The sequence below is a fragment of the Mauremys reevesii genome, linkage group 18 (assembly GCF_016161935.1).
Source record: "Mauremys reevesii isolate NIE-2019 linkage group 18, ASM1616193v1, whole genome shotgun sequence".
Taxonomy (NCBI): domain Eukaryota; kingdom Metazoa; phylum Chordata; order Testudines; family Geoemydidae; genus Mauremys; species Mauremys reevesii.
Genome location: NC_052640.1, coordinates 8623104 through 8645690, shown reverse-complemented (window position 1 = coordinate 8645690; position 22587 = coordinate 8623104). Strand labels below are relative to the sequence as shown.

The 22587-nt window shown below is 53.6% G+C and overlaps 1 protein-coding gene across 30 annotated transcripts in view; it reads left to right on the top strand.

Annotated features, from left to right (window-relative positions):
• NCOR2 (nuclear receptor corepressor 2) overlaps positions 1 to 22587 on the top strand; it is a 593256-nt gene that overhangs the window by 529155 nt on the left and 41514 nt on the right. For 29 of the 30 annotated variants that reach the window (XM_039505017.1, XM_039505016.1, XM_039505026.1 and 26 more), the window contains 8 exons: positions 2641 to 2761; positions 4116 to 4347; positions 9575 to 9739; positions 10212 to 10351; positions 10983 to 11088; positions 13640 to 13744; positions 14909 to 15012; positions 18589 to 18739. In XM_039505017.1, coding sequence (XP_039360951.1) covers positions 2641 to 2761; positions 4116 to 4347; positions 9575 to 9739; positions 10212 to 10351; positions 10983 to 11088; positions 13640 to 13744; positions 14909 to 15012; positions 18589 to 18739 — 1124 coding nt within the window. The remainder of the gene's footprint in view (positions 1 to 2640; positions 2762 to 4115; positions 4348 to 9574; positions 9740 to 10211; positions 10352 to 10982; positions 11089 to 13639; positions 13745 to 14908; positions 15013 to 18588; positions 18740 to 22587) is intronic. The other variant, XM_039505027.1, reaches the window with a different exon arrangement.

Below are 22587 nucleotides of genomic sequence, written 5' to 3'. Positions count from 1 at the left end.
TGTAACTAGAATCTGCTGCAGGAGAAGGATTGGTGGGGCGGGAGTGGAGCTAGGGCGAGGGGCGGGGAAAGGAGGATGGGTGCACAGCACAGAGATATATTTATTCCCCTCACATGGCCTCGCTGGACTTGTTTATCATCCAAGGTTGAACACAGAATGACCTTGAAATTTATAGACTGAAAAGAGCAGTCAGCTCGCAGCTCCGATAAACAGAGCCGGCTGTAAACCTTAAAACTCTGGATTGCTTCACGAGCTTAGTCGGGAGAGAGAAGGCGAGGGTCAGAGAGAGGCCTGGTCCTGTGGTCTGAGCACTAGGCTGGGAGCCAGGAGCTCTGACTCCCTAAGGCACGTCCCTTCCCCTCTCTGGGGTGAGCCTTCCCCACTCCCCGGGGTGCCAGGAGGGTTCGGCTTTGAAGCTAAAAAGCAGGGAGTGAGCTAAACAATACTGGGGAGTGATGTAAGTTAGCAGCTGCCCTGCAGAACACGGTGACCCCAGCGGCCTGTGCGGTGAGGACTCATCCTGCTCCTGCTGAGGCCAATGGCAGGTCTGTTGTGGAGTCTGCACTGCATTGCCCTGGCGCATGGGATTGCAGCTGGCTATGGAGGGGTTCTGTGCCCCACACAGCCTGCCGGCCCAGTGAATACAGCCCCGGGGTAGGAACCTGTGGCCAGGCCATTCACTGACACAGGCAGCAGCTCCCCTAAAGCAGCGGGTGTGGCTGGAGGGCAGCACTGGTGTATTCCTCACTGCAGCCTCTTGGCCAGTGTAAAGCGAGGGAGAGTTTCCTCCCCCCTCTTGTGTTCTGCCCTGAAGACTGCCTGATTTCAGCACCCCCACGGCTCTGCCTCCCTCACTGCTCCTGTTCCCTTCCTCTCCCTCCTCTGGGTCAGCAGACACACCCTGAGATTTCCCAGGGTGCCGAGCCCGGAGGAGCAGCAGCGTGGGGGAGAAGGGAAGCAGAGCGGGGCCTGCAAGAGAGGGGGCCAGGCCGGGCCACACATGACTCAGCCCCAGCCCTCCCTCCAAACACCACAGCCCCTGCCAGCTTCCCGCCAGGACCACCCAGCAGCCTTCGGGAAGCTCAGGTGCACCAACCTGGCGACGAGCCAGCCTCTGAAGGATTGACCCGAAGGTCTGGAGATGGGGGCAGGGCACTCCCAGCCTTGGGAGGAGGGGGGAGGCCACTCAGACACACACTTGGGATAAATCTTTCCTGGCAGCTGTAGCCTAAACTCCTGCTGCGTGGCTGGGTTTGGGAACCGTGCCCGAGTGGGGGGGTTGTTTTATTGTCTCGCCCCCGGGCAGGGAGCGTCCAGCCCAGCACATTGTGCAAGGATTGTTCTTTGCTTTGGCTCTGACCAGTGAGTTCTGATCTCGTTGGGAGAGTTGGCTTGGTGGCCAGCCGGTCGCAGAGGGGCCGGCCCAGTCAGGAAATGCCCTCAGAATGCGCCGGCTTGGCTTGGGGACCTGAGGAGATCCTGGCTGACTGGGCCAGATCACTCAGGTCCTCACACCGCTCAGTTGTATTGAATCCGGATGCAAACTTTGGCTTTCTCGCTGTAAGATCTCCGGCCCTGGGCCTGCTTGTGATTTCACCCATGCTGGTGAAATCTGGAGTCCCAGACGAGATCAGAACTAAGCACCCCGACTTCATAACTAACTGGCCTTTCGTGTTGGCTCCGATTCGTCCCTGGGCTCGCGCCAGGGTAATGCAGTGGCTTCATTAGTGTTACTCCTGATTTACTCTTGGGTACGTGAAAGAAATCAGGCCCGTTGAGCCAAATCCTGCTCTTTGTACTTATGCCCGGGGTCCCGTTGGAGTCGGATCCTTCTGAGCAAGGCAGGCAGGGATCGGCCCACTTTTCCTCTTCCCAGCTCCGTATCCTGCCCTGCCTTTCCCGCTGCAGCTGCACTCCACGGCCGAGTCGCTCTGGCTGTCCCAAGCTGCACTGTGCAGCGCTCCATGATAACAGTGCTCTGTTATCTCCTAAGGTCGGGGCTGTTTACTGGGGAGGGGAGGCGTGCTGTATCCTGGCCAGTGCTCTCTGTGCAGTAGTAGTTAGCAGCACCGCTGTGTGCGTACTGGTTCAGATAGGATGGTCCTGGACTTGTGCTACTTATCACTGATTATAGATCAAGGTCTAGCGAGTAAGAGCTCCAGGTACCAGGCCAGTCGATACTGCTCCTCTCTCATGAAGCAAGCAAGCAAGCAACAAGCAGACCCTTGCAGGTGGCCAATACTGAGACATTATGTGAGGTATGGGAGGCACTAGACAGGAATATACGAAGTATATTATACACGTAATGGCTGACGTCCCGGGGACCTCCGCACGAGCTGCTAGAGCTTGAGCTGAAAAGCCAACGCTCCTCAGCTGAGACAGTAGCACTCGCCTCCTCTGTGGATCAGGCTCCGAGGGGGGACCTGTAACGTGCGCTCCTGACGCGCACATGGGCCAACATGCGCCGATGTGACGGGCTTCTTCTCTGCGTGCTAGTGAGGACGATGACCTCTAGAGTCGTAATTAAAAGATTCCCCACCCCTCGCCTCCTCCCAGCACAGGCCGTGCGGGCACCGGAGTGTCCTCGCGTGTGGAGGTGGGAAGTAGGTGGCTCCTAATGACGTGTGTGTCTGTGTGCAGGCTGCTGTCTCCGAGGCCCAGCCTCCTCAACGCTGCCGCCGATGCCAGGCTGAACTCTTCGCCTCAGAAACCATTGGACCTGAAGCAGCTGAAGCAGAGAGCTGCTGCCATCCCCCCCATTGTAAGTACCGGACGGAAGACCCACGTCACCTGATCCCAGGAAAGCAGCTCGTTCCCCTCCAAGTTCTGCATCCCCTGGGGGGCGGGGGCAGTTTAAAAACCTCGGACTGAGGGCACCAAGCAAAAGTTTGCCCGCTTGGGCATGGGTGTGCATGCTTGGGCATGGGTGCCCGGCTCTGTGTGCGTGTTCACATGTGGGCATCTGTTGAGGAGGACAGTGCGGGTTTCTGATCTGTTTGCACGGGTGTGAGGGAATGAGTTTGGGAGTGGGCGTCTGTGCTTGATTGTGCTCATGCATGGGCCCGGTGTGTGTCTCCATGGATGGGCGATAGCACAGGGGTGTCGGGCACGGTTCTCTGCGTGTGCTGTGCAAAGGGCATTTGGGAGCCATGTGGCTTGCTCTCACCAGGTTCTCTATAGACAACTCCTTCCTGGTTTCTTAGAAAGTTCCCCCAGAGATGTTCGATTGTATCATGAGTTGCTTTATAAGAAACCTTGTCATTGCTATACAGCCATTTCCTTCCTTAGTTGGGGCGGGGTGGGGGGAACCCCAGCCATGCATGCCTTTCACAGCCCCGTGTTCTCCTTTACCTCAGATTGTGATGTCAGTTACACCATCGAGTCCAGAGCAACTCTGCGGACGAGCTCCTCTGGAATTCCACTGGGGTCACTGAAATCAGTCATTTCACCTAACATGAGAGAGAGAGAGGAGCTGTTTTGGCTGGTCCCAGCCAAATCTTCTCTGTGCGCCCCCCGCTTAGCTATTCAGCAGCAGCCCCCCCCCCCCCCCCCAAGAAGGTGCATTCTCCATGCTGATCATTGTTGCTGGTGCCCTCATAATGAAGTAAAAACAAAAAGCAACCTAGTTATTCTTCACCAGACTCAAAACACTGGCCAGGGAGCAATGTTTGCAGAGTGGGACGTGACCAAAATCCTGTTTCAAATGAAAAGTTCACATCGTCCTTTCAGACATCTCTGTGCCATGACTTGAGATTGGTGCATAGTATTTAACCACTGCTAAGATGCCAGGCCTGGGCTAGAGATTACATTCCTTAGACAAGCCAAATCAGGGGCTCCTCTGTGACGTTTCCCAAACAGGATGATAGCCTTGTGGCAAAAGAGAAACATGCTGCCTCTCTCTCTTGTTTGTCTCCTGTGCTAGGAAGGGCAGTGACTTGGTTAGAAACCCTGGGCGCCCAGCCTGGGGAACTGAGCTGAGGGTCTGCAGAGGTGGGGGAAAAGCTCCCCAGAAAGGAGCCCAGCTCATATTTTTGGAGACTCAGCTGTGGAAGTTAACAACAGCTGGCACGGTGTGTCCCACTCCTCCCATCACATGCTCTCTGCTCCCACTGCAGATTTCCGAGGGGTTCCCAGACGGGACGTCACAGAGCGGAAGCATGAAGCCTCAGGTGCCTCACCACGCCTTGGCCCTCTACCAGCAGCAGATCACTAAAGCCCACGAATCTGCCCGGGATGATGTGGCCCAGAACAAGCAGCCGCAGCAGCAACAGCAGCCTGAGCAGGAGCAGCAGCCAAGCAGTAGCCCCAGGGGAAAGAGCAGGAGCCCAGCGGGGGGTGACAAAGACGGTAAGATGCGCCCTCGCGTGATTTCACAGAGCGGGGCCAGAGGTCCTGGTGCCGGTGGAAGCTGGCTTTAAAGGCTGATCGCGTGGCGAAGCAGAATCATGTTGGCATGGCTAATTGGCCGTGTTCCTTAGGAAGTGCATCGTGTCTCATTGAACCTGCAGCAGATTCTGGTAGGACGTCGAACGCTGAGGATGGGCAGGTTGCCTTTGTTAGCATTTCGGAGAGTAGAGGACCTGGAGGCACGCCAGGACACTGGGTTCAATCAGCTCTTTTCTACCTTGTGTGCTCTTTATAAAGAATGCTTTTAGTGCTCGGCGGGGGCCATTCTTTCATTTCCAATCAATACTCATGCTGTGACTTCCTGTAAAGGTTCTCGATCCCGTCCCCTCGGGATAGCGCTAACGAAGGATCCAGAGCTTCCCACCAGAGTGCATCTTGAGCGTTGGGCCCCTCAGGACCGCGGTTAAGGAGGACTGGGCACTCTTGCTGATGCTGTTTGTAATTTCAAAGCTGGTTCCCATCAGAAGTCTGTCTGTTGGCCGGGCATGCGCTCTTTAAACCTGTGCACCTTGATGAGAGGGTTTGAGGCTGTTCTGAGCCTGGCCGGAACCTGCGACGTGTTAAGTGCAGTTCAAACGGCACCCCGCAGGGCAGGGTCTGTAGGTTGTGATGATACGTGGTATGGTAACAGACAGACTCTATGGCCGTCAGCTAACCAAACACATGCCCCCCCGGGGAACAGAGCTCGTGGCCGGGTTCCAAAGCCACACACATCTGGGTGCCTGTGCGTCTACCTTCTTCCTAGACCCCCAGCCACTAGAGGAAGAGACCATTGCAATCACATCAACATTTCAGCAGCCGAGATGCCATCTATCCAGTGCTGCCAAGCCAGTACCTCACCGGGGCCGCCCCGGCCAGTGAATGTGGTGTGTTTAGCCCTGCCCCGAGTGGGCAGCAGCAGTCCCCATATCGTGCAGGTTATGACCGAGTTGACGAGTGTTCCTCCCAGGAAATGGTTTGCCTCAGATCCTTAGAGAAAGAAGCCCCTTGACAGGTGATATTTGAGGTTGCGGGGGACTGGGGGGTTGCTCTCCATGGTGATTTCTGTGGGCTGACAGTGCGTTGGATGGACTGACGTGCCATTGCCATGCGTGGCTGCAGCATTGTGGAGTGGCTGCAGCATTGTAGAATGGCAACACGAACATCACGACTTTCGGTGCCTTTGTCCCAGAGGACATCGTCTATACGGTAGCAAGGCATTGGGGATGTAAGCACCGTATTGGGTCTGCAGCCGGACAGAAGAATTTTGTTTGAACCATGGAATTTGACACTCTCATGCAAGAGAAAGGAGAGGAAAAAATACACCGATTAGCTTGAATTTGTTGGAATTTGATCTCCGTCGTTGCTGAAAAGTTGGGTCACGGAAGCAGCTACGTTAGTTCAACTTCTGTCAGCCGTGGTGTCCCAAAGCTGACATGTGGTGTGCTGGCCCAATGGTTAGATGAAGAGTAGTGTTGCGAAATGAGTTACTTCCTAGGAGAGCTGATTGCTGGTGCTCAGCCGGCTGGCTTTCTGCCCGGTAATAAATAACAGTGTGCATAGCCGTACAGACTGGCCACAGGATAATAAAGCAATCGGAACGTAAGGAAGATAGCTGTTCACCTTGAAGGAAGTTGATACTCCGGTAAGTCATATGATTGATACTTGTCTCATGCCGACTCTCCAGCTTGTCCTAGCCTGCCTTCTCCACTCTCTTTTGTATGTTTGTTACCCAGACTCAATTACACTCCAGTACTTCCTATGCAGTGCAAGTGATCAGGGCTACGCTTTTGCTGTTACACATCGCTATACAGAGCAGCCTGTCCCGCACACCTCAGCTTCCTGTCGAGTCTCATCAGCACTTACGACAGCTCCTTCTAGCCTGGAACCCCAACAGACTATTCCTCGATGGGCTCCCACAGCGCTGGGATGCTTGGTTCATCTTCCCACCGGCTTTTGCACCAGCTGATTTCCAGCTCTGATTTCAGGACCCAAGAGCAGCGAGGAAAGAGGGAGGCTTACCATGCCATGTGGAAGTGTGGAATCCAGGACATGAAAGATCAGGTTTCAGAATAACCTTTAAACTCTACAACCTGATGGCTTCTTTGTTAACGTGCAGACTTGACGTCAATGCAGGTTTACGCAGCTTTGCTGTCTGCAAAGCGCCTGGCTTAGAGTGCTGTGCCAGCACTGCTGATGCCACTCACCTAGCACTTTGAATCCTCCAAGCTTGCTGAAGAGATTAGTTCAACTAATTGCACCGTGCGTGCGTCTTATCCCCATGCACAGATAGGGAAGCTTTGGCAGAGAGGTGAAAGGAGATTGCCCAGGCCACTGGAGGAGGAGCTGGTGCCGGAGCTGGCAGGGCTCGACTCCCAGGAGTTTGCTCATCCCACTACGCTGTGCTGCACCCTCAATATCCCGGGTGCCCGGGGATGGAGTTTTGACGCAGTCACATATCCAGGATAGCGGTGGGAGCTGGAGAACTGCATGGCGTTCCCATCAACAACACTAGTAAATGATTGGCCCTGGGGCAGAACCCAGCTCCCTCTGGTGCTTGTGCTCACTCACATACAGACACATCTGAACAGAGGGGTGGAATCCTGGCCCCTTTGAAGCCAGTGGGACTTTTGCCATTGACTTGGCTGGCGCTAGCATTTCACCGAGTGGCTTGAGCCTAGCTGTCAACCGTAGAGGGAAAGGCACCAGCAGCCGGTCTGGAAGGCAGCAAGGGAGCCTGTTGGTCATGGCAAAGCAGTGAAAGGGATGGGAGGAGGGGAGCATCCCTCCTCTCTCCTTTTATGGTAAGGAAATCGGGAGCCTCCTTTGAATGTCCTGTGAAAGTGACCGTGTACCAGGCATCCATCTGGACTCTGAATTGCCGTGAAGACGACTGGACCTCGGGTACATTCATTGTGCTGCTGCAAAAGAAGTGGAGCAATCCCGCTCTCCATAAGCAAGAAGTGGTCCAGGCCAGCTCCCAGCAGAGGGCTGGTCCTGCAAGAGCAGCTGTTCCTACTCCCCCCAAAGCTGGGAGATCTCTCCGGGGCAATCAGGTTGGCACGGCCTTGCCTGATAACAGAGCGTGAACTGTTGCAACTGCTCCAGAGACAAGACACGTTGACAAGTTTCACACCATCCTGGAGCCATTTCAAAGCACAGTCTTGGACACGAGCATCGCATCCTGGCCAAGGCATTGGCTGCCCCTTGCAGACCTTTGGCTGGGGCTGTCTCTGCCTGGAGCCCAGCCAGTTTAGGATCTCCTCCTAAGGTGCTTTGACAGTGCTGCTGTGGTGTGGGGCTGCGGGATCGCGGCCTGTCCGTTTGGAGCTTGCTCTCAGACAGATGGATCGTGACCATCACGCCTATTTTTGGCAATCACGGGGCAGTTTTAAAGCCAGCAATGTGTTTTCTGTTGATTTAGTCACTCGTTTCACTTGGCCTTTCTGGAGATTGGAAGCCAAAAGCATTAATTTGGGTGATGGATGATATAAACGCTGACTTCTCAGCTCTGGTTTCAGGGGCTTGACAAATGGCCATAGGAACTCTTCCCAGGATAATGGCTGAGTTATAGCTACCTTTAATGTGGGGTCAATAATCAACGGCCACATTTCACAGATCTCACAGCAGCACGTGTGCGGGAACAGCTCCCGGGGGAGGAGGAACTGCGTTCCCAAGATTTCCTGCTGCCTCAAGGTGCATGTGCACTTGGCCAAGAGTATCTTGGGTTTACAGAGCATCTTCACCCAGCTGTATGATACATAGACACCACCAGTGCAATGCAGCTGCCTCTGGCATGGAGCACAGCGCACCACACACTCGGCAGTTGGGATGGAGGACAGCTTGTGTCTCAGGACAGACGCCCTCCTCTTGTGGGAAGTGCCATGGGATCTTGAATGTCCACATGCAGAACGTGGCAGGGACTTAGTTTTCAAGGATTTTCCCCAAAGATCCCTCACCGTGATGAGCGTGGGGTGCGCCAATTCAGCTGCCCTGGGAGAGTGAACTGATCTATTTGAGATGTGAAATGGGGAGTGTGGGTGTTTGGACCCTGAGGCTTAGCCTCTTACACCACCCGCTCTGCCATCCAGGGGTACGTCTACACTGCATTTCAGGTGTAACTGTAGTGCAGGTGGTCGTACCTGTGCTGGCTTTAATCTAGCCTGCGTGGGTAAGGAGCAGTGAAGACAGCAGCACGGCCCCCGATGGGTGCTTGCAATCTGAGTCTGTACCCGGTGTCTCCGGTGGGCGTGTAGCTCGCTCTGAAGCCCAGGCTGCCACGTCTTCACTGCTCTTGGTACCCACGGTAGCTCAATTAAAGGCAGCACAGGTGAGCATACCCAGAGCTATCTGTGCCACCTTCCCCCGCAGTGCAGACATTGCCCGAGAGTCTCTGTGCCTGGACATGTACATAGACTTGCAGCTGCTGGATTCTTTTCATCACCGTGTGAGGGGCACAGGGTTAGTCTCCCAGCTCCTGAGCACTCCAAGTGTTAATGAGGCTTTTCTGTATGATTCCTGTGAATGGGCCCTTTGCTAGCCATGCAGCTCAGCGCACTTCTCAGCAAAGCTTTAATAGCAGAGTCAGAGCTGTAGTGAGGTCTGGCACTGCTAAAGCGCCTTCCTTTTACACAGCACAGTGCAGAACCTTGCCTGGATAACTCTTCTTTGAACACTTGGATGCTTAAAATTAAGCACATGCCTAAATGCTTTATTGAAGTGGGGCCTTGAGGTAACATTTCCAGAAGCACCTAAGTCCCGTTTTCAGAAATGACTTGGGCGCTTTTCAGGCCTTCTTCGTGCACCCTACACAGCGAGTTACTGCGCAGCAAGCCAGGCTGAGACACTCTGACCCTCGGAGATGGCCTGTGGTAGAGTTTCATGTGGGCAACGAAAGCCTTGGAATGCAGCATGGTGGACTTCTGCTAAGCTACGCTCTGAGGCATTCCCTGTGTGCTAGCAGCATCCATAGGATGAGTTAGCGGCAGCAAGCTGGTGCACTGGAGAGTCACACCCTGGCTTGTCGTGCGGTAACTTACCGTGCAAGCAAGCCCTAACCAAAGGAAAGGAGCCCCATTTGTTGTTCCCCTTTGCAGGTCTCCGTAAGATCTTGCTGATTTGCAAGGCTGCGTTTGCATGTGTGAGTTCATGTGTGTGGCAAGCTGATCAGTTCTCTTTCTCCTTGCAGAAAAACCAGTGCCTTTCTCGTCACTTGCCGAGGGACCAAAGCTAAGCGGAGAGCAGACTGCCACATCGTGCTGGCCCCCCATGCTGCCATACCAAGTGTCCTCTAGGGATGTGATCAAAACCTCCCCCCAAGCTGAGCCACATGTGTTTCAGTATAACCTGCCAGGTGAGCACAGGCTTGCGTTCTTCTTCAGGGGTCTGCACCTGCTACGGGGAGCCAGTTTGGTTTAGCCACGGGGGGTGCAGGGCCTAAACGATCCAATGGTTCTTGTCTCAGTCACCTCATTTAGTAAATTAATGCAGCCATTTTCTTCCTGATTGAGAGAGCTGCTGAAAGTTTGCCATTCAAAGGCATCATGCCAGGAGCCTAGCAACCCCATCTGGTTTGCCTAGCGTGGAGCAGCCAATCCCATCTATAATACAGAGATGCGGTGTGTAGGAACTACAGATCCCAGAATGCAATGGGAGATGCACAGGATTAATGGCCACAGTGCCAAAAAAGCTACAGTTACAACCAGTCAACCTACAGAATCTCTGTACCTGGTCTCTGTCCCCGGTCGGTATCCCCTGGTCTCGGTCTCTGTCTCTCTGGTACAAATAACCATCAGTCCATAATAACATTTATGTTTTGTCACTAGCTCACCCAATCCCATTAAATTTGCACGAGAGCTCTCGGTCTGGGCTACAGAGATTGTCCAACATCTCCAATCCTCCCCCTCTCATCTCTTCCACCAAACACCCATCTGTTCTGGAGCGCCCCGTTGGCTCCATTTCCCAGGTAAGATGCCATCCCGGTGCCGTGGTACTCTCACGTATGCGAGGAAAGAGACCTCTCTGTTGGCAAAGGAGCAGGCTTGGCAGAATTAGGTTGTTGTCGTTTTATAATTTTGATAGATAATATCAGTGTTTATTTTTAAGCATTGTTTTCGGTTTGTGTCGATTTAAATGTTCACAGTTGCAGTTAATTATGTAGGGATCAGACAATTATTTAATGACAGCAGACACTGAGATCCAAAAAGTTAAAACTTTGACCATTAAAACACAAATTGTTAGCATCACCAGTCAATAGATACAAAGTAAATATCCCGAAATCAAACTCTAGTAAGTTCTCAAGCAGCATTTTTCTTCCTTTGCCTCTCTGTGAATTGGTCCTGCTTAGCAATGGAAATATTTTTTTCTTCCGTTTGTGTGTGCAGTGAAATCAGCATTTACCAAATAAAAATCCTTCCAAGCGTTGTTGAGAGCAGCTTCCTGCCAGCTCCCCGTTTTGATTCCTGGGCGGAGGGTGTTGTAATCATTCAGTGGAGGTCTTTTCCCCCGAGCTTCCTCTCCTTGGTGACTGTCCCATTCGGGAAGTGTCTTAGCAGAGCATCCTACACCGTCAGTGACCTTTTTCCCTTGTGTTTTAGGGGGTGCCCATTCAGCTCCATACTTCATACAGCTCTGAGCATGCAAAAGTTCCCGTTGGCTCCCTCACCATGGGCCTGCCATTGACTATGGATCCTAAGAAACTGGGTAAGCTGTTGTCACGCTACCTGTTTGTGTGCCTCTGACCCTTGGTTCACTCCTGGCCTTTTTGCTGAATGGTCAGAGCTGTCCCTGTTGAGCTGCTGTTAGCCTTGAATTACAGACACAGAGACACACACACACACACACACACACACACACACCAGACACTGTTCAGGGCTGGGCTCTTCCCAGGGAGCTGAATGACGCGAAGGGAGGGTGCAGAGCTTTGCAAGTTCACTGGGTTCATCCAACCAGCAATGACAATGAAATTCCTGTCTGGTGGCCTATGGGAAATGGCATGGTGGTCTCCTCTCGCATCCTAGTGCACAGTTGTCTACAAAATCTGCCCACACCCTTGGCTTCCTCGCTGGCGATCTCAGGAAAGGCTTGAATGAACCCTCTCTCAATGGTTTCTCCGGGCTCAAGGTGGAGACGTATTGACGGGGCACTCACAAGGGGGAAGCATACCTTGTCACTGCCTGTTCTGTACTGGCTCTGGGTACGGAGGATTCTGGTCCAGTTTTGCCAACCTGGCATCACTCAGCAGCAGGGATATCTGCAATTCTCGAGACGCTGTGCTTGCGAGCTTCATTGAGAGGTTGTGGTGATGCTATTCCACTTTTCCAAGGGGGGAGAGAGCTGCTTTTGGGGATCATCATAGCTCAAGTCCCTGTGGTTCCAGGATCAGGGCCCATAAGGAGACGCCAGCATTTCCACGCATGGATTTCAAGAAGCTGTTTAACCCCAACAAGCAGTTACCGTTGGAAAGGAACCTATGGTACTGCCTTGCCTCCCTCACATCGGTGTTAAGTTCCAGTGCAATGCATAGCCATCAAGACTGTGATCAGATAAATGCTTGCTCTTTAATGGCACCCACCATTGACCAGCATGAGAAACCTGTAAAGAGCCTGAATAAATAACCAAACTAGATTAAAAATAGATGGGTTAAGAATTAATTGATGACGAGGAATAACAAGGCCCCAAAGTGAGGAGCACTGGAGGTGGGCGGGGTCTGGCACAGGCATTTGTGAGGTTTAATATATTTTGATCAATCAAGAGAAAAGTGAAATCAACCATGATGGTGTTAGCTAGGAGGGTGTGTAACACACAAGAGGAGAGAGCCTGCTTGGTGCGAGAGGAGTCAGTTATGCACTGAGGGAGAGGAAATGAACAGCTCAGATATATCCCGGGGAACGGCTGTGTACAAAGACCACCTTCAGGAAAGGGATCAACAAACGACTCACAAATATGTAGTGCCAGGCTGCTGGGGAAAGGCCAGCAGAATCTCCCGGTGTGCAGCTGTATGTCTGAGAGAGAGATGCCAGCCTAGGGGTGGAGTAATGCGACTCTGCTTGGACCTGGGGGAATTGCACCTGGGGTAGTCTGTGCCATATTGGCCCCCACCGCTAGAGGAGGATCTACAGTAAAAGAGCAAATACAAAGGGGCTGAAAACCACTAAAAGGATTAACCAAGCATAAGAGGAGAAGCGGAGGGAGCTAAATTCGTACAGTCTAGGAAAATAGCAGAGTCAGTCAGGGCTGTGATCCCGGACTAAAAATACCTCCCAGCTAACAGTGTGATCGATGGAAGGAAACGTATTGACATTCGCCACAGCTGGTGGGATAAACAGTAAATGGCCTGAAGCGAGAGAGGAAAATGTTCAGTTTGCAGATCTGGAAACATCTCGTAAGACTCAGAGCAAGAGATTAAAGCCCCAAGGGAGGAGGCCCGGGCCCAGCACTGCAGAGAGTGGAGAAGGCATGTGCTTAGCCCGCAGAGAGAGCGGGCCGGCCTGCCCAGCGCTGGAGGCGATTCCCAGTGGATTCCGCAGTCGGCTTGTCACTCTGCAGGGCTGTTTCCTGGCTGCTCTGAACTGCGTCTTTCAGGAGATGGGGTTTGTCCCTCAGCTCTTAAGAACATGGGGCTGACCGTAGCGGATCAGACATTTGGCCCATCAGCTCCAGCCTCCCATCTATGGCAGTGGTCAACAGGAAGGCAGCTGTGCTTTCAGTCCCATAGGTCCAGTGCTATGCAAAGGGTGGGAAATTTCTGGGTGATCCTCTGAAGTCCTGGAGCTGGGATCTCAGTATTCTTCTGAGTTTGCACAGTCACAGTTATCAAAGGATTTTAAATTATTCAGCCCATTTAAAAACCCAGTCATGGCATTAAATCCAGCCACGGTCTGTGTGTTTGACTCTGGTCCTGCTGCAGGGCTGGGGGTGCAGCGCCGTGCAGGAGTGGATTTCAGGCTCCCCTGCTGTCTTGCCTGCCAGGAGACCTTGAACGATGCCCTTGCGGAGGGGATAAGAGCAATTTGAGTTTTCCTTTATCATCTGTAGTTGTGTAATCTGCTGCTCAGAAGCAGCAGCAGCAGCTGCACGGGGACCTAGGGTTATTTAAGACCTGTCTCTTTCAGCAACTGTGAATATAGAGCTAGACAAAATTAAAGACTAAGCAAAATAATAATAAAAAAAAAAGGCAAGAGAGCAATTCAGGACAAGAGCTGTCTGGTTTTGACTGGTGCAAACATTGTCATGTATGATTAATGTTTTCTAGTGCCTTTTCCTGGAGTAAAGCAGGAACAACTTTCTCCTAGAAGCCAGGCCAACCAGCCTGAAAGTCTGGTAATGCAGACGTCCCAAGAGAGCTCCATCCTGAGGGGTAAGCACATAGCAGGGCAGCTGCGATGATCAGTGGAAACCAGGTACCTCTCAGGGAGGCTGCTCAGGAAGTGGAAGGGGATCAACCCAGGCCAACCGCTTCAAAAGTGACTCGTGGTTTTGGCTACCCGTTAGCTTCTGCTACCCAACCTGAGACACCTTAAAGTGCCTGATTTTCAGAGGACAGATGAGCCCGTCTTCAAAGTGCCTGAGACTGGGCCTGAAATCACTAGTCCCTTGGGAAAATCTGAGCCCCAAACTTCTATCCAACTGTGGGGGAGAAGGGATTTGTCCGGATTTGTAGTTTTGAAGGGCAGCCTGCTAATGAAGAAAGCAAAGCAGCTGCTAATAAAATGGCACTAATTACCTAGCTCTCCAGAATCACGAGTGCATTTGGGGACAGACGGACAGAGTGTTTCATTTTTAAATCCAAGCTCCTTTCTGCAGTGCAAAAAAAAAAAAGGCACAAAACTCTCTGTTTTAACTGTACGTTCTTGTCTCTCATAAACACCCGATTAATTCAACCAAATGAAGAATGTTCGATGTGTTGGTTCAGGACCGAAGCAGATAAAATAGGGACCAACTCAAGGCAGCCCCCAAGCTAAAGGTCTTTAGGTTCGTTTGTTTAGGAGTTGGGGCTGTTTGTGACTTTCCGTGTGTCTCTGCCCTTGTGTTTGGAGCCGGGGAGGAAAGATTCAGACTAGCCCCAGCGCGCTGCTTCCACCAATCGCTCCAAGCTGAGCAGAGCCAGGCCCCACCAGGGAGCCTCCCACAAAAGCTGATTCTCTCAAGGACTTGGAATTAGCACCCAAACCTTTGAGGCTCCCCCATTTTTTCCCCCAACACCATGTTTGTGGGACGATCGGGCCTGATCCTGAACTCAATGGGGCGCAGTGATTCTTAGGATCTAGCCTGCTGGATGTGCATCTTCTGTACAACGTACCAGCCTGCATCAAGACATGCCAGCGGTTTTAATCCCTTGACACCAGGGATTGCCAAGGGCTCTGCTGCAGTAAGGGCCCCAGGGGCCCGCCCCTGCTGTTGTGCTGAAGGCTCAGGGGCTGTGTACCGAATGCTAGCAGGGACTTTGTTCAGCTCTCCAGCGTTTCAGGTGAGCAGTCCCCTCTCGGCAACCTAATCCCGCTTGCTTTCTTGTGACTTGCAGGGGCGTCGCTGGGCTCAACCCCAGGAGGGAGCATCAGCAAGGGGCTCCCCAGCACCAGGCCTCCGTCAGAATCACCCATCACCTATCGGGGATCCATCACACACGTAGGTTTCTTCTCTTAATGGCTTGGGGGGATGTCAGCTGGTTTGTAATGTGGGCTGTTAGAGCAGACCCTCTCCTGGCGTGCGTAGAAATGATTGCAATTTGTTGTTACTTGGAGAAGACTCTGAGCCCAGGGGACATCAGAGCACCCCCTCCTGGCAGACCCCTCAGGAGGAATTTCAGAGGGCTAAGCAAACAGGGTGTAAACCCTTGAATTGCCTCGGGGCAGACCCAGTGGGGAACTGCTCTGACCTGTCACCTCTGCAGAGCTGAGTTCAGATCCTGGTGGGGTGAGAAAGGAGAGTCAGAGTGGGTTGGTGCCGCCACCGCCTCCTAGCAGAGCATCTGCACGCAGCCCCACCCAGTTTGTCTCCCCACCTGCACAGGTGGGCCAGCAGGGGAGGTGGCAGCTTTGGGGTGCAAGGGCTGCAGGGCAGGACTGAGGAGCAATCTGGAGGAAGATTATGCTGGAGATCAGGTTTGTTCCATTCTCCAGAACGGGTGAAAAGCAGAAGTAAACAGACTTCACCGGTGGTGAAAGGGGCATTGCATTGGCAAGTCCCTTCGCCCATGCCAGTTGTTCTCAGGAAGCCAGGCTAGGGTGGGGTTAGCTGGGGTTTTACTCTTGCTGGCACGCTGTGCAGCAGGCAAAGGAAATGGAAGAGAATGGTCGGCTGGTGGGTGGGCCGGGGAGGGGGAGACAAACCCAGCTAAAGGGAATGGGGTGAGGAATCAGTGAGGTAAGTCTCCTGCCGTTGCTGTAGCAGGGTGTTCTCCAGCCCCTGCCCAAAGGGCTGTCCTGGACGCACTCTGCCTTGAATCATTTATCATCCATCTGCAGAAGCGCAGCTGCCAAGTGGGGGATAGTTCTGCGGTGTGAGTTATTGCTCAGCACTGTGTGGAAAGCCTAAAAACAATCTGTTTCCCTTGGGGATTTTTATCTGGCCATCATTCAGCTCTTTAAAGCCACTTATAAGCACAGAGATTTTTTTCCCGGTTGTCTGGGTGGCTTCACCAGGGGAAGATACACTTCCCTGCCCCTGGGAGAGCTTTGGGGGGTGGGAGGGACAGCGCTGGCTAGTAGGGTTATGCAAGAGATCTAGGAGATGTCAGATCCAGGGCAGGATTTGATCAGAGGCTGTTTCAGAGCCAGCTAGTTAATTGACATAGAATTCCTGGATTCATCTTAGAAACAAAGTAGCAGCAGGAAGTGAGGCTGCCCCTTAGGTTTGATTCACCTGTAAAGCAGCTCTCGGAGCAGCTGTAACATACTCGGCCTGTTTGCAGTGTGTCTGACGGCTGTACCCGGCAGGCCAGAGGGCTCTGACATCTCCTCTGAGCAGTGCCCGTGATGCCCCACGGCGCAGCATCCTGCATAGTCTCCTGACAGGGAAGAGCCGCACCCCCGATTCCTGTAGCAGTTCCCAGCGCTGTGGCTGATACTTGATCTCAGATTACTCACCCAGAAGACAGATCTTGAATAGGGTGCACTCTGCTCCCAAGCCGTCTGTCATCGCTCGCTTTCAACCCCCCTGCAAACACGTCCGCTGCGGAAAGGCAACTTACCTGGCACTGGGAAAGCCAGTGCTGAGCGTTTCTGTGAGCCTGTGTCAGGGCAAACAATCAGGGCATTGAAACCTGCACATAGACACGTCCCGTCCAGTCTCTGCAGCAAGCAGCTCTGTGACTTACAAAGAAGCAGAGACCCATTGAACAGAGGGGTTGAGGGTGGGGAGGGGATGGGACGGGACATTCTGTCCTGATGGACTGGAGCAACCTCCAAACACCACCACTCTGAAGTGCTGACATTTAGAATCAGGTTCCTTATTCACCCCTTACAGCAGTACAGCCATTGGGTAGCATTCAGCATGGCCTATTCGTACAGTGGGACTGGCGTTGTTGGGATTTTAGCTTTGAACAGCAGGATTCAAGTCGATTCTGGTTTCTCACCCCAGTGCATGGATCGCTAGGCTGCAAGGGAACACGCGGTGAGGGGTTGTTACCATGCTAACTCCGTCCCGTGTGCTCCAGAAGAGAGCAGGGACTAGGACGGCAGCTTGGTAAACCGGGAAAGAGGCCAGCGTGGAAACAGAACTTGTCCACACACGTCATATAGATAAAGCCATACGCGCCCTAGTGTGGACTCAGTTATACCACTATAAAGAGGCTTTATATCAGTGTGGCTATTCCCATACGCGCAGGGGAATAAGTCTGAAATTTGTTCCAATGAAACATTCATCAAATAATTCCAAGTAACTAAACGAGGCCAAAATCTCAATCTGTTGACAGATAATTCCCAGACAGAAAAAAGGGATAAATTCTCTGCAGCTAGATCCCTGGCTCCGGCCATGGCAGCACTCGTATAGAGCTTTTTCCCCCTTGCGCAGAGAGGCAGTGCAAGGCCTGGGCACCTGAGCCCTGTAAGTGGGACTTGAAGGTTGCTGGTGTCAGCTCTCTGCCCCGGGGTGAATTTCACTTAAGCAGAGAGAAGGGAGCTTCCCTATATTCCTAATTTACATTTCACCCTTATGGCTGTTGGATTGTTTCTTGCATCTCGCTCCGGCTTGGATCGTGAAACGAGGCTGGTCAGTTTCCCTCCTGCACCAACTCTTGTGAGCAGCTTGCAAACCCAGAACGACCTTGAATGATGAAAGGGGGGTGGCAGGAGGATATTCAAGGCGTCCTTGGGGATTTGGACACCTGCTTTCCATTATTTCTCCTGGGAGTTGGGTGTCCAAATGCCTTTCCAAATCTCAGACCTAGGCTGTTTTCATGGATGTTTTGAAGAAAGCGATGGAGAAGGAGTTTGCATAAGCAGCTGCTCCCCTCTTTATATTTAAAAGCCAAGCTATGAGCCTGGCTCTTTGCTCTGCTGCACCAGTAACCCCGTTTGAGTCTGTAAAGCTGGTGTGATGGAGTGACGAATGGCCCTGCATTTTGGGCCCAGACTGCTTGATTGCGTGCCCTTTTGAAGGTCAGTGTTTCTGTGATCAGCTGTGCCCCGTGATATTAGTCTGAGAAAATAGTTTACAGTGACAGTAGTCCCACGGGAAAGAAAAATCCTGAAGTTGTGCTGGCCATGACTAAGATGTCCCAAGGGAAGGCAGCGCTGCAATAGTGCCTGTCCCTTCAATCCAGTGGGATGGAAAGAAAGGAGATAGTTTACTTTGAAAAGCGCAGCGCGGCTGGAGCAAGCAGCATGGGTTGGTGTTTCCATTCCTGCTCTGCCCAATGGCGGAGGAGCCTGAGCTGCTCTGTAATTGTATCTAACGAAAGCCAGGCTGGCTCCGTCTCTTTACACCCTTTGACTTGAAGGCCTGTCATCTCTGCATGGTGCTTGCCCCTGTCTCTTCCCAGCAGCCTTGCACAAATCCCGTACCTTTTACCGCTCATCGTTAGTGTCCTCATCAATAATTAAGCGGCAGATTTCTTGCTGTTGGCCCTGACAGGAAGCAGAGTTCAGCTATGCGCTCTCTTCTGCCCTGCCTCCCTTTTGGAACAAAGTGTTCCTGTGTGTGAAGCTTTCTTGCTTAATTGCTTGTGGCACTGTTAAATATGGATCTTGGTGGCTTTCCAAGGGCACCCCAGCTGAAGTGCTGTACAAAGGAACCATTACCAGACTAATCGGAGAAGACAGCCCCGGCAGAGCAGAGAAGGCGAGAGAGGATGCCTTGCCCAAAGGACATGTCATCTACGAAGGGAAGAAGGGCCATGTGCTCTCCTATGACGGTAAGCTGGAATCCTCTCTGGTTTTTTGGGGGGGCATCAGGTTCATGCACTAATGTTTGGGAGCTAGAATGTTTGGGAAAACATTACAAAGTGTATCTTGCCGGTATCCCGTTTATATTTCCAGAGTCATTTTCTCCCTGTTCCTGATCTTTGAGGTCTTATCCAAAGGACGGATTTTCTTCTTTGATGCACACAGCAGATCTGGTCGGTGTGTGCTGCTTGATTCAGCTGTGAGAGCCGCTGGTGTCAGCAGGAGAGCCCCACGTGTACAGAGGGCAGCACGTTTTAGACTCAAATATCAGTGGGGTAGCCGTGTTAGTCTGGATCTGTAAAAGCAGCAAAGAGTCCTGTGGCACCTTATAGACTAACAGACATATTGGAGCATGAGCTTTCGTGGGTGAATACATGCATCCGACGAAGTGGGTATTCACCCACGAAAGCTCATGCTCCAATACATCTGTTAGTCTATAAGGTGCCACAGGACACTTTGCTGCTTTTACATTTTAGACTGTAGGCTCTCTGGGGCAGGGAGCATCTCTTCCGATGTCTGCATTAGGGCCTTGCACGATGGGGCCCTGATCTCAGTTGGGGCCCCCGGGGGATTGCTGTGGATCACGCTGGTACGCTTGCAGTTGGCTTAGTGGATCGGAGGGGAGAGCATCCTCAGGACACCTCTCTCTTTGCGCAGAAGGTAACTTCTCTCCTTGTTCCCACTGGGTGGAATGAAGCCATGTTGTGGGTCGCTTTGTGCCCTCAGCCTGTGCCCGCCGATCCTGGGATAGAGGGCAGTGGGGATGAAGCTGCACCTTCACGGGAGTCTCTGAAGGCATCAGACTCTAGGGCTTACGTTCCCCTGTGCCCACATGAGACCATTGCACTTCTGAAGGCCCCAGCTGTGAGCTGACTGACACATACTGGGTCTTGTGCAGGTCCTCTGCACTGAGGTGCACATTCCCTTAGATGTGGAAGGCAGTAAAAGCAAGGCCCATCCTGGCCTAGGGCAAATCTCTCGCCCTGAGGGTCGCCCCCCTCCGAGACAAGGGGACAGTGTTGAAAGCCCTGCGCCCAGTGTCACAGCATCCCAGCGCCTCATCAGGGCGCTGCACCTTGCACTGAGCTGACATCGCCCTGGGAGCATGCAGCAGCAGGGCTGCGCAGAGTTGCCAGCCCTGAAGTAAATGGGGACCCTTCGGTTGCCCTTCCAGATGGGTTTGCAGGTGTCAGGTCAGACCCATGGGAGTTGGGGCCTTTCCATGAAACTTGGGGCCTGTGGCAAACCCCGTCACACCCCTGGCTCCCCAGGGCGAGCGGAGAATGCTTTAAGGGGACGGCCGGGCAGCTGGAGCCTGAGCAAAGGGGCATCACTTGTCATGTCATAAGTCTGCCTTCAGACCCTGCTACCCCCAGCCACCCTGGCTTTGACCACCGGAGCCCTACCTAGAAGTTAGAGCACAGGGCTGGGAGTCAGGACTCTGGGTTCCAGCCCCCGCTTTGATACTGAGCTGCCAGGGCATCTCAGGTAACTCACACGGGGCCAAAGGGCAGGCAGGGGAGAGCAGGTGTGTGGGGCCTCTAGCTCCGCCCCTAAGGCAGGAAGCAGCTGTAGTTTGGCTGATTACCATCTGGATGAGTCAGGCAGAGACGGGCAACAAGGTGCTGGCTCCTGCCCAGCGCTGGGAGGATGCACCTGGGAACAGGTGTCATTGGGAGGGCCCAGTGAACACCTCCCACCACGCAGCTGAAAGATTCACTGTAGTGTGAGGTCTCCCACTTGGGTGCTAAACAACACCCCCTTCCGATGGAGGGCTCCTCTGTAGCCGCCTTCACTAGGCCCTTAACAACACTGAGCCTCAGTTTCCCCCTCTACAGTGAGGACAACGCCCATTTCCCAGGGTACCGTGAGCCTGGCGTAGTTAAGGGTAACGTTCATGTGGTGCTTGGCGCACCTCAGCTGGGATCCCTTAGTATTCTCACCTGTTCCGCAGCGCAGGCGAATGGCAGCCTCTCGCTCCCAGGCTGTGCTTAGCATCGCTGGCCCGGTTGCTGCTGCTTAACGCTGACGTTGCCAGGCTGCAGCCCGTCTGGGCCTTGCACTGAGTCTCAGCTCAGCATGGCAATGCGACGCAGCTGTGCTGATGCCAGGGATGTGTGGCCATGGCTAGGCTGCAGGGCATCCCTTTGTGATCCTCACGCCCTGTGTAAGAGCCACAGGCCTCCTCGCAGCCCACGGAGACCTTGCTGGAAATGGCAGTCGGAATCGCTGGTGTTGAGTCAGCGTGTTCGGTGAGCCCCAACTGAACGCAACGTGGAGGTCAAGTGGGGCCCTGTGCGCAGTGGCACTTGGAAGGCAACGAGATTCACTCCTTGTCCCCCGGTGCGTCCATCTCAGAATGGATGGAGCTGTATTCCCCTTCTCCCAGTGCTTCCATCTGGTCCACTCTCCCCGGTTGCTTCCTTTTGACTCCAAGAGCTCCATTTCTTGCACCATGGGGTTCGTTATTTCATTGAAGCACACAGGCACCTGCACCAGAGACAGCTGCGATGGGCCCGTTCCTTGGTGGCCCCCTCCTCCTCCTCCTCCTCGTTGTTGTTGTTGTTAAACCCAGCCCCCACCGTGACGTGGCTCACACAGGGGCTGCTGTCTCAGTGTAGAACAGACAGAGGAAGCGTTGCTGCTCCTGGGGCCTGCTGGGGGTGGGTGACTCCTCTGGGGCACTGCACATATTTGCTCTCGAGAGCAGCCCCAGCCCCTTGTAGAGCGTGGAGGACACAGACACAGTGTTGCGTCTCAGCGAGTCTCCAAGCTCCGTTCTCATCTCCAGCTTGCCAGGATCACTGCCAGTGTCCCCTTCGTGTTACCGGGACACTGCCAAGGGAGGTAGCTCCGGCGGTTCGGTTTGGTGCAGTGATAAAGGGTTTTGCTGAACCTGCTCTGAATACCCTGGCTGACTTTTCTGCTGCCGCTTAGAAGTGCCTTCCGCTTTCCCCCGACCCTTTCCCGGGAGCCTCGCTTCTGAGGTAAACTACGCAGGGCAGCTCCCAAGGTGTCCAGGCCAAGAAGAATGTCTGAAAGGAGCCGTCCGCACTCATGGTGGGAGTCCGGCCAGTTCGACTAATCTCCAGGGTGTTACAGCAACACAGGCACGGAGGCTCTTCCCCGCCCTTAAAATACAAGATTGTCTTGACAGCGTCCAGAAAAGGAACGTTTCCAACCCGCATCCGTGTGACAGGGTGTGCCCACCCCGTGCTGGCGAAGCAAGGGTTAAAGAGCAGTTTGGGGCCCAAGAGGCCACACCCCCTCGCCTCTGCTGGGCATGCTCCCAATGGAGGGAGCGTTCTAAAGGGAGCCGCTCAGCTCAGTCTGTGCTGACCCAGGAGAGCACTCGTGGGCAGCAGCCTCCTGCCAGGAGGCCACCGGGTTCGCGCCTCCTAGCTGCCCCGCGGGAAGCCAGTCGGCCCTGGGAACCGAAGGGGACGATTCGCTGTTGCCGGCCGAGGAACTGCTGGAGACGGAGCAGAAGGGACGCAAGAGGGACCCCACGTCCAACCCTGGAGACAAGGCCAGAGGGGCTGGGTAGGCAACAACCCAGGGAACATGCATGAGGGTATTGGGCCTGAGCCCTGTGCCAGGGTACCCTGTTTTGAAGGGCCCTGGGTTGGAACTTGGTGGAGTAGGGTGAGCCCAGCTTCTCCTCTGCTCCCCACGCTCACTGCTCGGCGACACTGCCTCAGATACCACCGCTAGGTAAAGCGGCCCCTTGGTCTCTCACCAGTGGCCAGCGTTCCCCTGGGCTTTGAGCTCTTGCCAGTAGCCATTCCATGCCGGAGTTTCGCCATTGGGGCATCCA